The sequence below is a fragment of the Heliangelus exortis genome, chromosome 16 (assembly GCF_036169615.1).
Source record: "Heliangelus exortis chromosome 16, bHelExo1.hap1, whole genome shotgun sequence".
Taxonomy (NCBI): domain Eukaryota; kingdom Metazoa; phylum Chordata; class Aves; order Apodiformes; family Trochilidae; genus Heliangelus; species Heliangelus exortis.
Window position 1 is genome coordinate 4,451,941 of NC_092437.1, and position 12,176 is coordinate 4,464,116.

The 12,176-nt window shown below is 48.2% G+C and overlaps 1 protein-coding gene and 1 long non-coding RNA gene across 3 annotated transcripts in view; both read left to right on the forward strand.

Moving 5' to 3' along the window:
- Positions 1-6,719: 6,719 nt before the first annotated feature.
- LOC139803655 (uncharacterized) lies at positions 6,720-7,915 on the forward strand. Its single transcript, XR_011729099.1, has 2 exons — positions 6,720-7,255; positions 7,698-7,915. It is a non-coding gene; the product is annotated as an uncharacterized lncRNA (long non-coding RNA).
- Positions 7,916-8,212: 297 nt separating this feature from the next.
- The window catches only part of LAMA5 (laminin subunit alpha 5), a 90,532-nt gene continuing 86,568 nt past the window's right edge, over positions 8,213-12,176 (forward strand). The window contains exon 1 of one of the 2 annotated variants that reach the window (XM_071759742.1): positions 8,213-8,624. In XM_071759742.1, coding sequence (XP_071615843.1) covers positions 8,334-8,624 — 291 coding nt within the window. In that variant the 5' untranslated portion in view covers positions 8,213-8,333. The remainder of the gene's footprint in view (positions 8,625-12,176) is intronic. The other variant, XM_071759743.1, reaches the window with a different exon arrangement.

Here is a 12,176-nt window from a genome sequence, read left to right on the forward strand (position 1 = left end):
GGCCATTCAGATGCCACCCAGCAGAAGGGGAAGGGTTTGTGGGAGCTTGTGGGGAGAGAAGGGAGAGGGGGAAGGTTTGTTCAGGTCAGGTGTGATCTCTGTCAGTGCCTTTCCCTGTGTCCCTCAGCTCTGCTGGTTTTCCCTCACACCAATGGTTTCAAGTTGCTGAAAACTGTGATTTTGTGGCAGAAGGGCTGGCACAGCCTGTACCTGGAGTGTTCCTTGTTTTCCATGGCATGAAGGCACTCCCCATTCCCCACCTCTTACTGATAAGGTTAACAGGAGAAAGCAAATGTGACCAGATGCATTTTAACTGATGAATGCAATTTACACTGGGCTGCGAGGCTGATGGGTTTTTTTTGGTTGTTTTTTTTTTTTTTCAAGTTTTAGTAAAGGCAGAGTGGGAAATCCTAGCTTGAGTTTGCAAGAGGGGCAAGATGAAAGTCAGGAGCTGATGGCTGCAGAGTGAAGCTCCACGGATTTCTCTTGCACTCAGTCAAACCACAAAATAATCAGATTAAGCCATAACTGTATAAATGGGGCTTGAGTGTGTTTGCTCTGCTGACTTGGTCATGCATTCAGGAGGCTCAGAGGGCTGTAGCTCCAGCCCAGGAGGTATTAGTCACGCTGGGAGAACTTCAGTGAATATAAGAGGGCTTCATCTGGGCAGTTACCAAGGCAACTCTTGCTAATATTTCATTACAATGCTTTCACCCTCTGCAAGTCCCACGGATTAGGACTGGGAATCTCAGAAAGAAGAGTTCATTGTCAATATTGTGCTTGGATAGAGTGTATACTAGAGGGGGGAAAAAAAAAAAAAAAGGGAAAAAAAAAGCATTCCCCATTGGCAGAGCTCACAATGGGACACAGCTGGAGGCAAACTGCCTGTCATCCAGCACTGCCTTGTGCCCCATGGAGCATCTGTGGTAACTAATCTGCCTCTTTCCATCTCTGAAATAAGTGGAAAATGCAGGTATGGATTTACCTTCAGCTGTGTTGAGGTGATGCTGAGACCCCCCCCCCAGAAGCTCTGTGCCAGATTCCATTCGGAGTGGCTGCAGCCCAGTTTGCACCAGGACAAACTGGTGCCCTCAGAGGGGACAATGTGCTCTCTCCAGGTGGGTCACCTTCCCATCTTGTAGCCAAAGCCCTGTGACCCCAGGTGACCCCTGCACCTCCTGCCTGTGCTGCAGGGACCTCCTCATGATGCCAGTGCTGCTGGTATTGGCCATTCAATTTTCTGGACATGAGGAGTGAGGTTATTTCCCAGATTACAAAACTACTTTGAAAGGGATGAGGGAAGAAGCCTTTAATTTTTAACTTTTCCTTTTTTTTTTTTTTTTTTTCAAACAAACTTTGCCTCTAACCTCATTACCAGCTGGCACTCTTCGTAAGACCCACAGTTCACATTTCTTGTGGGAAAACATGTGCACTACAATTAGAAAAGCTTCTGGGATGCAGCAAAACCTGGAGCTTTATGGCTGGAATGTGTCTCCACTGCTTCAGGCAGTTTTGTGCATTTTTAAATATCAAGCTGGATCGCAGATTAGAGGTAAGAGGGAAATTCCAAATTTAAATATTTATTCTGCTAAGTCCAGCAAGACCACTCCTTCCTCTACCTGTAGTCCTTGTGACTGGCACAAAAGCTGCTGCTGATTCTTTTGGGGAGCCCCTGGATTGGGCACCTCCTTCAGCTGGCAAAACACACATGAAACCCAAAGGACATCTGGAGGTGTGGGATATTTGTTGAGATGATTCTTCCTCTGGGGCCAGCTTGACATTTGCAATCTTCCTGGGGTCTGTTGCTTGCTCCTAATGACATTTTTAATTAACTGTGTATTGTTTCTCATTAAAGAAACAGGACTTCATAGGAAAATGCCAACACTGGTGGCACATATGACAGACAGGAGAGTCCCTCTGTGAAGTCCATGTGCTAGAAACTGAGAGTGGAGAGGCTTTAAGGCATGATTTGGGTCTCTTCACTCCAGAGGAAATTTGCTTTATGTGATCTGGGGGTGTAACTACCCCTAACAGGAACCATTTATGCTTGTCCTGGGTATTTTAGTGTGTGCCCCAGTATCTTGTGACTCCTGTTAAATCCAGATTATAAGTGGAAAGGTTTCCCATGCCAGACCAGAGGAGTAGATGGGGATCTCTCACTGTAAGAAAGAAGAAGCCTGACCCTGACATCCTGATGTGTAAATGACAAAGGACAAGTTTAAAGGTGGAAGTTGTTTTCATAGTGGGAGCTCTGGGCTTGCCTGGGGGGTAGGATTCCCTGTATCAGCTCTATTACAGGGATACCTGTATCAGACACCTGTATTACCTCCCAAGCAAGCTCTGTTTTCTGCTGCTTTAGTAGCACTAATGAAACCAGAACATTTCCCTGACCTAAGCAAACCCCCAGTGTTCCAGCTGAAGAGGTGAGGAGGTAACAGGGTGACAAGGACAGGCAGAGGCAAACTCCAGCAGTCAGCTGCTTTGTGCCTTTCTGAGCTGGATGAGACCTTCCTCTTGCCATGTCAGCTACCAGCTTTCCCTGGGACTATTTTCAGAGCTATTTGTGACATTAGCACCAGCTCTCAAGAATGGCAAGGAGGAAAGAAACCCCTTGAATGGAGACACTGTGGGTGACTTCACCCAAGCAATCTGCCATGGCATGAATCTTTCCTTCTCCTTCCAAAAAATGTGTGTATTTGCATTAGAAGTGCTACCTGGTTTTTTTTCTGAAATCCCTGAAATTCCTTGCCACTGATAATTTCCACCTGGATTTTGAAGAACTGGATGTGCTGTTTGTGGAAGCCAGCGAGGAGCTGTCATGACCCTGCTCCTGGAGAATATTTGTGCCTGGAGCCAGAGGGTACAAAATAAACCCTGGTGAGGTAATCTGTGGGAGAATGAACTTTGTGCTATTCAAAGAAGTTCCAATGACATAGTAGGAAAAATTCAATTCTCTGAGTCAGCCTTGAGTCAGTCTCCCACTTGCAGTGCTGGTTTATCCCACCTTGCAGACAAGAAATAAAAGCATCCTCTGTCTGGGTGTCCCCACTGCTCTTTCACACTCCAGTGGGTGCATTAATTCCTATCATTGCACTGATTTTCATCCCAAGCACATTCACTCATCCCTTTGCTTCCTCTGTGGCTTCAACTTGACAGAGTCTTGGTTCTCCTGCAGTGCTCACCAGCTACCATGTCTCAGCCTGGAAGGAGCTGCACTTTTCTGGTGGGTGAACTGATCTCTGTTGACATCTCAGGTCGTTAAATCTGCAGGGCCCTTCTGGCTGGAGGGAGAGCTGTGTGCTATCAATTTAAAGCCTGATTTAGTTATTAACATAAAAGCAGCTGTGTTCCTCTTTGGTTTGTGCAAAGCAAACACGTGTGGCTAACGATGACCAAGCCTGAAGCATGCCAAGGAGACAGGACCTATGTGTGTTTTTCCAGTGCATCCCAGAATAATATGGAGCTGAGGCTTTAAAAGAAAGTATTTGGGTCCTTGCCAGGTAGACAGACAGTATGAATGAAACACCTGTTCTGGCTTTGGGAGGGTTTGGGAACCGTTTGATTAGAGGGAAGGTACAGGCTGACCTTAAAGTGAATTGAATTCTCTGGTGTAGAGTAACATGTCCTGCTACATTAGGAAACTTCCTGAAAATGTCCACAGCAGATAAAAGACAGATGCACCATTCCTTTCTTTTGATTTTTAAGTACAAGGTGCTGCCCAGGCATGGCAAATTGACCAGCTGTGTATCAAAAGAGTCTTTTTCAAATTTTAATAGATGTTGAAGAGGGAAAACCAGAAAGAAAACAGATAAGACACATTGAAGTAATTTTAGAGGAGAGGTAAATAACTCTTCAGTCCAGATGTGTCCTAATTCAGCTCTTGCTAATGCTCTTTTGGCACTTGTCAGTTTTAGAGGTTTGCATTTTCACATGTGGTAATTCAATTCTGAAATTACACAAAACATGATGTCTTTCCTAGAATTGCTTCCTGTTGCTTTACTTTATCAATCTGGTCTGGCCGGTCCAGTTTTGACAATTTCTGGTAGCATTTCAAGACCAGCATCAGGAATATTTTAATAAAAGCAGAGCTGTGCTGGGTCTGACCCTGTGGGCCAGACATTTATGGCCTGTAGTAGGTAGGAGATGTGAAGTGTCATAAGTCATGGTCCCTTCCAGCCTTTGGCTCTGTGTTTCCATGACCCAGCCTAAAAAAGTGAGGCAGCTCCTGGGTAAATTCCTCATGCCTTCAACAAAACCCTTTGGTCATTTCCCACTGTAGGTTCCAGTCATGCCCTAGCTCCCTCTTTGCATGCAGAAGGGTTTCAAAAGCTGTAATTGAGCTGTCAGCTTGAAGAACAAACAGGGGAAGTGTACTTTGGGTCTCTGAGGGCTGTTTGCAGAACTGGCTGGATGTGCATCTGTGCTGTGTGAACACAACTCCTTTCTCTGCCTCTGTGAACTCAGCAAACTCATCACAAGCCTCACTTGAAACCCACTGATGCCTTTTTTTTTTTTTTTTCATTTTATTTTACAGTCTTCTCGGGTACAGCCCGTGAAGCTCATGGATTTATAAACTTGGAGATGTGCTTGAAGGATATCACTGCTTTCCTGGCTTCTGTTGGCTCAATTCCAGCTCATGTGGAATTAGTTGCTGGCTTCTAGTGGTTGTTCTTGACACACTTGTTTCAAGAGAGCCCATGCTTATGAAAATGGTGGTTTTGTTATAATGTTCTTAGGTCAGCACAGAGCAAAGCTCAGGAACTCCACTCCTTCACATGGCCTGAAGCAAGGTGGTGGAAAAGTAATTAAATCTCCTGTAAGATAACATGTTCCTGACTCTATACAACACAAGGTACAAAAACCATATGCTCACTTATTTCTCTTGGCTTGGGCACTGCTTTTACTGATGGCTCTGACTGTGGGGGTGCCTTGCTAGGAAATACTGCACGTGAAGGCAATGGTTCTCTTTCCATTGCCCACATCTTGTGTTTTCCAGAGTGAGGAGCACTTCTTTCTTTATGTGACAGGCAACATAAACCCAGAGAATTTATTCAGAGCAAGCAGAATGTGTCTGCATTGTCACTGAAACACTCAGCAGGCCTCAGTCCTGTCTGTGGGACACTGCCCTGCAGCCTTGTGAAAAGGTTTCCATAGATAGGAAGATCTTGCTTGTAATTTGCTGAATTTTGCTCAGTTAAATTTAGGAACTGGGTTCCCTTATCAATCTAAGCTGTGGGGAGCCCAAATGTTGAATTTGTCCTCAGGTCTCTTTCAGGGTCTTCTTGCCCTTCCACAGTCTCAAAGCTCTGCTGTCATTCTACAGTTTGCTTGAAGAAAGAACGTGTGGCTTTTGATAGCAGCTTCTGACAAGGTCCTCAGGGTCCTGCAGTTTGTAGGGAGGCAAAAGGGAAAACTTGAGTAGAACTCAGATCCTTTTAATTGTTACAGATGGATAGGAGCATGGCTGAAGTCATGTTACTGCATGTAGGTTCAGAGAAGATTGGAGTGGGATTGCTTCAGGCTGGATTTTTGTTTCAATTCTTTCTACATTCACTGGTAGTGGATTAGTTTTAAATGGAAAAGTCTTTTCTGCTGCAACCTCCTAAATGAGTGAATCACTGCGAGCAGTAGCTTTGTGAAGCTGAGCCAAAAAGCAGCATGGCTGGGCTCAAGAGAATACTAAAATTCAAAGGGGGATCAGAGCAGATAATGACATCAATGGTAAATGTCCAAGGCTGTTGAAGTTAATGCTCGAAAAGCTTCTTAAATGGTATTGGAGCTAATTTTTAGCTGTTATCAAACAGAGGACATCTTTTGGGGGAGCAGGGTATTCCTTTCCTACCCACAGGGGTCTTTTTTGCTGCTTCTGACTTTCAGGTGAGCTGTTGGACTAGGTGGGAGTTGTGTCTGGTGCAGATTAGCAAACATGTCTTGTTTTCCTGAGCCTGACTGACCAGAGATGGCATCAGGACAGGAGTTCAAGCTGTTAACCTCAGGTTTTTTGGTTAACCTCTAAATCAGATGTTATAAACTATGTTATAACTATGCTATAAGCTCTCTGCCCCTTATGTTCTGTGCTGAAAAACAAAAACAGACTTCAGAATCCTCTTTCTTTAAGCCATTTCCATTGCTGCAGTACAGGTAGCCTAAGCTCAAAGAGCTTTGCAAAGCATCTGCAGTTGAGGAGCAGCCAAGTCAGGCTGGAGCAGGGACATTTTTTCGGCACCGGAGTCCGTGCCACAAACCCCCCGTGCTCGCCGTGATTTCACTCTGGATGGATTGTTCACTTCCCAGAATTGCATTTTGGAGGGGTGATTAATTACGAGCCACAATGTTACCACTAGAGGGATTACGGATATTAGCCCGACCCAAGGGTTTTGCCTCCTAACTCTCCTGTGGGGGTGGGAGAAAGTTATTTTCTAATCTGTTCCCTTCTCTCCTTGTTAACTCTTTTTACGTGTTCGCAGGTGCCATGGGGAATGAGCAGCTAATTAAATATGGCATTCGATAAAGTTTAAGGAAGTTTTAATTCCTGTCCTGTGGAGTATTAGTCTCCCATCCGTAAACATGTTAGTTAACAATTACTGCAGAGCACGGGTTTATTCTGGGCTGTTCCACTTTCCCCAGAGCAAACTGCCCGTTTTCAAGCTCTGTTTAAAGGGCAAAGACTGCCTGTTTTCTTTGCGAGAATTTGTTTTTAAAAGGTTCCGTTTAGCTTTTAAAGGATACATTCATCTGCTGAGCGATGAGATTTTTTATTAAGTGAGGAAACCAGGGGAAAGATCTCCAATGAGAGGCACAAGCAGGAAGGGGTTAAAAGCTGCCTGGAAGCCCTTTAGGAAGTCTTTCTTACTTAATGGACTTGGCGGCCCTGCTTCAATGGTTCCTGGCCATGTGGAACCGGGCAGACCTCACCACCCTGCCTTCACAGCTCCTGATGTCATGCTAATGCCATCTCAGCACCGGTGCCAGGGCAGAACCAGCTGGCACTGGATGGCTCCCTGATTCCTGATGGCGTGTAGGGATGCAGTCCTCCACCTCCTGGTGTTGGGACCCGCCAGCTTTCCCGAGCAACATCTGGCCAGAGGCTGCCAGTGTCTGAGTGCCTGCAGCACAGGGCTCTGCAGTGCCCCGGGCTCCGCTCTCACCCTCCGGTAATCCGACAATTTCTTTCTCTCCTCCAGACCGCTTTTATAGCGCTTTCGGTACAGGTCCTTGAAAGCTCTGAAATGAGTGCAGCTGCACAGCCTGCCAGGTAGGTGCCACATGGGAATGCTGTCTGTGGAGCTACATAGTTGAACTGTGCCCATCACAAGGCTTTTTTAGTTAAAGAGCTTTTCCTAGTGAAGGGAGTAACTTCTCCGAGAGGGCTGGTTCCTGCTAGGCTGTGCACAAAAGAGAAACAAAGAGGATGATGTGAGGTAATGAGCAAGTGCTCAGGAGCAGCCCGTGAAGACCTGGACATGCTTAAGAACCTGTCTTGCTTCCTGTGGGGTTCAAATACCACAGCAATGCAGCTGTATGGAGTCCAGACCCGATCTCTGTTCTGCTCTGCATCTTCTTAGTTTGAAGAAACAGCGAGGGCCAACTGAGGCACAACATTTTATGTGCTTCTTACAAATCTGGGATTTAAACACATCAAAACAAAGTAATGTTTTGATGAGCTTATTTATGTAGTTATATATGATTTCTTGCAGAATGTTCAGTTTCTTATCTGTGAAGCATCTTTCCCCCGGTAGCATCTGAAGACCTGGCAAGTGCCTGTGTGTCCTGCAAGTCACACCACGGAGGGACAAGACCCCAGGGAGAAGGTCGGGATATGGCAGAACTATTTCGTTCCCCCTTAGGTGAGAAGGCAAAGCCTTTCACCCAACGCCAGTTTTGTTAATTAGTAATAGAGTTTTTCCTGGAGATACCCCGATCTATCGCTTAATGGAGTTTAACGTGCTACAACCCCAGCGAGCGCGACCAGGCAGCCCGGCAGACACAATGGGCGCATTGTTTCCCTCCGGACCCGACCCCCCTTTATTTAGAAGTTGGGGGGGGGGGGGGGAAATCGCTTCACCCCATTTGGCCTCTCCCTCCCACGAGGCTGCGGGGCCGGGTGGGTGAGTGGGGGGCGGGCAGAGGCCCCCGGCACTGAACGAAAGGGTTAAGTGCGGCGGGGCCGCGCATGGGGCGGGCGGGCGGCCCCTCCCCGCAGCCCGGGCAGAAGTAGCGCAGCGGCGGCGGCGCGGCGGGCAGTGCCGAGGCGGCGGGACGGGGGAGGCCGGTGCTGGTACCGGTACCGCTGCTGCCGCCCGCCCCCGCCGCTCGGGCAGACCTCGGTGAAGATGGCGAGGGCGGCGGATCGGGGGGGTGTGCGGTTGGGGTTAATGGTGGTGGTGGTGGTGGTGCTGGTGCTGCCCGCCGCCGGCCGCCCGCCCGCTTCCTTCCCCAGCGATGTGAACGGGCACAGCCTCCACCCGCCCTACTTCAACCTGGCCGAGGGCACCCGCATCTCCGCCACCGCCACCTGCGGCGAGGAGGCGGTGGGAACCGGCAGCCGCCGCGCCGTGGAGGATCTCTACTGCAAGCTGGTCGGGGGGCCGGTGGCCGGGGGGGACCCCAACCAGACCATCCAGGTACGGACGAGACGGGGTTGGGGGGGAGCACACGCACCCCCCCGAAGCTTGGGGAGCCTCACGGGGCTGGCAAAGCCGCTTCTCGGCTTCAGGAGGGGGAGCTGTGTGCAGAAAGGTCCGAGCCCCTCTTTGTGCTCCCCTGGCTATTCCTCCCTTTTCCCACCTCTGTTTTTCGGGGTGAGAAGAGGCAGAGGCCGCGGCTGGGAAGGGCAGAGGCTGCAGCAAGGAGTGGGGTAGCTCGAGGGTGGGCGAGCAAGCGGGGTTCAGAACCCCAAGACCCCCAGTGCCTCTGGTGCTTTCCCCGCACATCCCCACTTGTCCGGCCACCCTAGCAGGACTCGTACAGAGCCGGTGTCCATCGAGTGGTTGGTGGGATAGGGGTGAAGGGGCAGAGGGCAGACCCCCAGGGCATCTTCCCTTGCCCAGGTCTGTGCATTCGGATCCCATCCCAAGCCCCGGAGCAGTGGGGTGATGAGACGCACGTGTTCCTGCTTTCCCAGGCTTGCCAGAAGTTGCACTCGTGAAACACGACTAGCTGAGTTCCCATGGCATTATTTTTAAAGTTGTGAGTTTTTTATGTTTACAAAACCCTGGGCAAACCAGCTCCTGAATTATCTGCCAATCAGGAAACTGGTACTATAAACATGATAATATTTATCCGTATGGATCTAACTCCCGCCATTCCCTGGGTTGAGTTCAGCGGAGCATTGGGATGAACAGAGGAGGAAGATAAGAGGGTGAATTTTACAAGCAAATGTCAGGTGACTTATCTCAGGAGTCCCATTTCAAGTGGACCAGAGGGAGTTTGCAGCCAGGAATGTCGATGGTAAAAGCTGCTGTGCAGTTTAACATGGATAGCTCTCTTGAAGAGAGGAAAGAACAGTTGTAAACAGGCTTGTAAAACACTACTTTTAGTTGCAGGAACTCCAGCCCCACTGCCTCCCTCAGGGCAGCCCAAGCTGAGAACAGCTCTGCTTTGAAATGCTTTGCAGCTTGAAGTTTGCCACGGAGCTGCCAGCTGCTGCTCGCCAGCATTTTCTGCTTGTTGGTTACGAGATTTACAGTGCCAGGTCACCTGTTGCTGTGGAGCTGTAGGGTTGTCCTGGGCTGTACCTGACAGCAGTTTGTCAGTCGAGCCTTTCTTGGCTTTTTGGTTGGGGTGGCATTGTTACAAGATGATCTCTGAAGCAATTTTCTCATTCTGGACACATTCTTCTGAACCAGTCCTGTGTTAGGAATTTTGTGGCTGTTGTGTGGTTATAACATGGAATTCTGCCCTGTTTGTGGTGGGAATTGTTTGGGATGTTACTGGATGACAAAAAGATGACATCTCCTCCTCTATAAAAATTGACACCTTTTAAAGTGATCCGTTTCACTTTGCTGTGCTGTCAAATAATGTAACTTGGATAAGCTTTGCCTTGAGTACTGGGAGGAGATTTCCAGGGATCTGGGTGTAGTTGTTGTGCCTACAGTGAGGCACAGGTAGTATGGAAGGGTGAAGAAGTAATTGCTGCTCTGTGCACTTGCAAAATGTGAATCATCTTCCAAGCAAAACTGGGAGAATAAGACTGCATGGAAAAGCTGGCAAACGTGGATATACATTTATCACTCTACATCTGTCTGCTTGTTCCGGCCACACTCTCCTGGTTTAGCATGACACAGAGCACTACGGGTGCTGGGGACTAAAATAAACCCTCCAGGCTATACCAGCTTTGAGGGCAGTTGTAACTCATCTTTCCAGCTCAGCCCTTTCCTGGCAAAGCAGGGTGTGCACATCCTCCTGGCTTCTCCCCAGGGCTCCTCAGCTGTGGATTTGTGCAGTGACCCCCTCCCATCCCCTAGGACAGGGCTGCTTTGATCTGAGCACCACTTCCCAGGCCAGTGGTCTTGGGGTCTGCCTGAAAGCTTTAGAAAAATCCTTTTGTAGTGGTTCCTTTCCATGACCACAGGCAGCACCTAAAAGGGAGGAGAGGAAACAGGAGGCATCAGAGCAGAGGTCAGAGTTCCCAATTCATCCCCTTTAGGGGTTTCAGCACCACCCGGTGACTAAAGCAATGAGGGAGGTGGGAGGGAAGTGTTCAATTTGAGCAGACTGAAATGACAATAATGAGCTCCACATGCATCTGCTTGCTCCCTGCTTGTCCCACCAGTCCCTTGCCTTCTCCATTCACCTGCTCATGCATGGTGTAAAAGGGGGGGGGTGTCTGATTAAAATGCCTCTTGGGACCCTCCAAGAGATTTCCACATGCAGTGGTGATGAAGGGACGTTTGCTTGACTAAAGACCTAGCATAAACATTAATACAATCATCCAGTCAGTTCTCTTTTCTGCATGTCTTGTTTTTTGGGTTTTTTTTTGACATTGTAAAAGACTTTTGGGAAAGGGAGTTAATTGACTTTAAAACATGATAGTCATAAAATGTCGATAATCATTGAGATTTCTGAAATAATGCTGCCCTGAAGACACTTGAAATATTCTTGGCACAGCTTGTGGGAAGGCTCTAAACCTTTTCAAGGAATTTCCTTTGCTTTATTCAGGGCTCTTTGGCAGAAGACAGCATTTCTAGCTGTGGGGGGCTTTTCAGTCTGCTAGGATGTGATACACAGCAGTGCTGAGGTGTGCTGAAAGGAACTTGCCAGAGAAGTTTGCTTTCCTTGTGCCCCTCACTAATCAGCATGGGAAAGCTGCTGTCATGAGAATGTCTTGAAGATGAGGTGTAAGAGATTCCAGGTTTATTTTTTCTGATCAAGCTTTACCAAAGATGCTTGCAGCTATTTGTCTGCCAGGACACAAACAGCTCTGCAAAGCCAGAGCCATGTGCTGGTGTTCTCCATCCCACCCAGCTGCCTGGGGGCTGTTCTTGGGACCTGCCAGAGCTGGCAGGGATTGTACACAGCTCTGGGAGTGAGGCAGGCTGGTAGATGATTACTTTATTTCAGGAGATTAGTTGTGTAACAATACCAGAAGTTACTGGCATTAATTAAAGCAATTACAGACCTCAGAATAAAAAAAAAAAATTGCAGCAAACCTCACGAATTTCAAACCGGTGCTGCTCCTGCTGTGTTTGCACGGGTTCCCCAAGTTGTCTCTGGCTCTTCCAGGAGTTGGTGAGGTGAGGTCTGAAGCTGTTCCATACCTGACTGCCTCTGAATTAAGGGGCATTTGCTTTTGGTACCCTGCTATTTGCCCCGATGGTTCTTCAGCCCAGGGGCTGTCTCTTGTGCCTGGCAGCAGGGAGATGGCTCAGCCCCAGGTTCTCTGTGGTTTGGGTGACAGCACTGGTGTTGTACCTCTCTGTGTGTGTCTCCTCTGTGTGTTTACATATAAGATGGCACTGGTTTTGGGTGGGTTAACTGAAGATGTGTGGTTTTTAGAACCTGTTGCTGTTGCCCACAGAAAAGACACCTGGTCAAACAGCACCTGCTTACTCAGGGGACAGTGGCTCCATCTGAGGACAGCTCCAGTGACAGCTTGCCAGCATGCACTTTTCCTTGTCTGAAAAGACTACTTTTTGGCTCTCATTTCCTGCCCTATTTACCTCATCCTCAGAGAC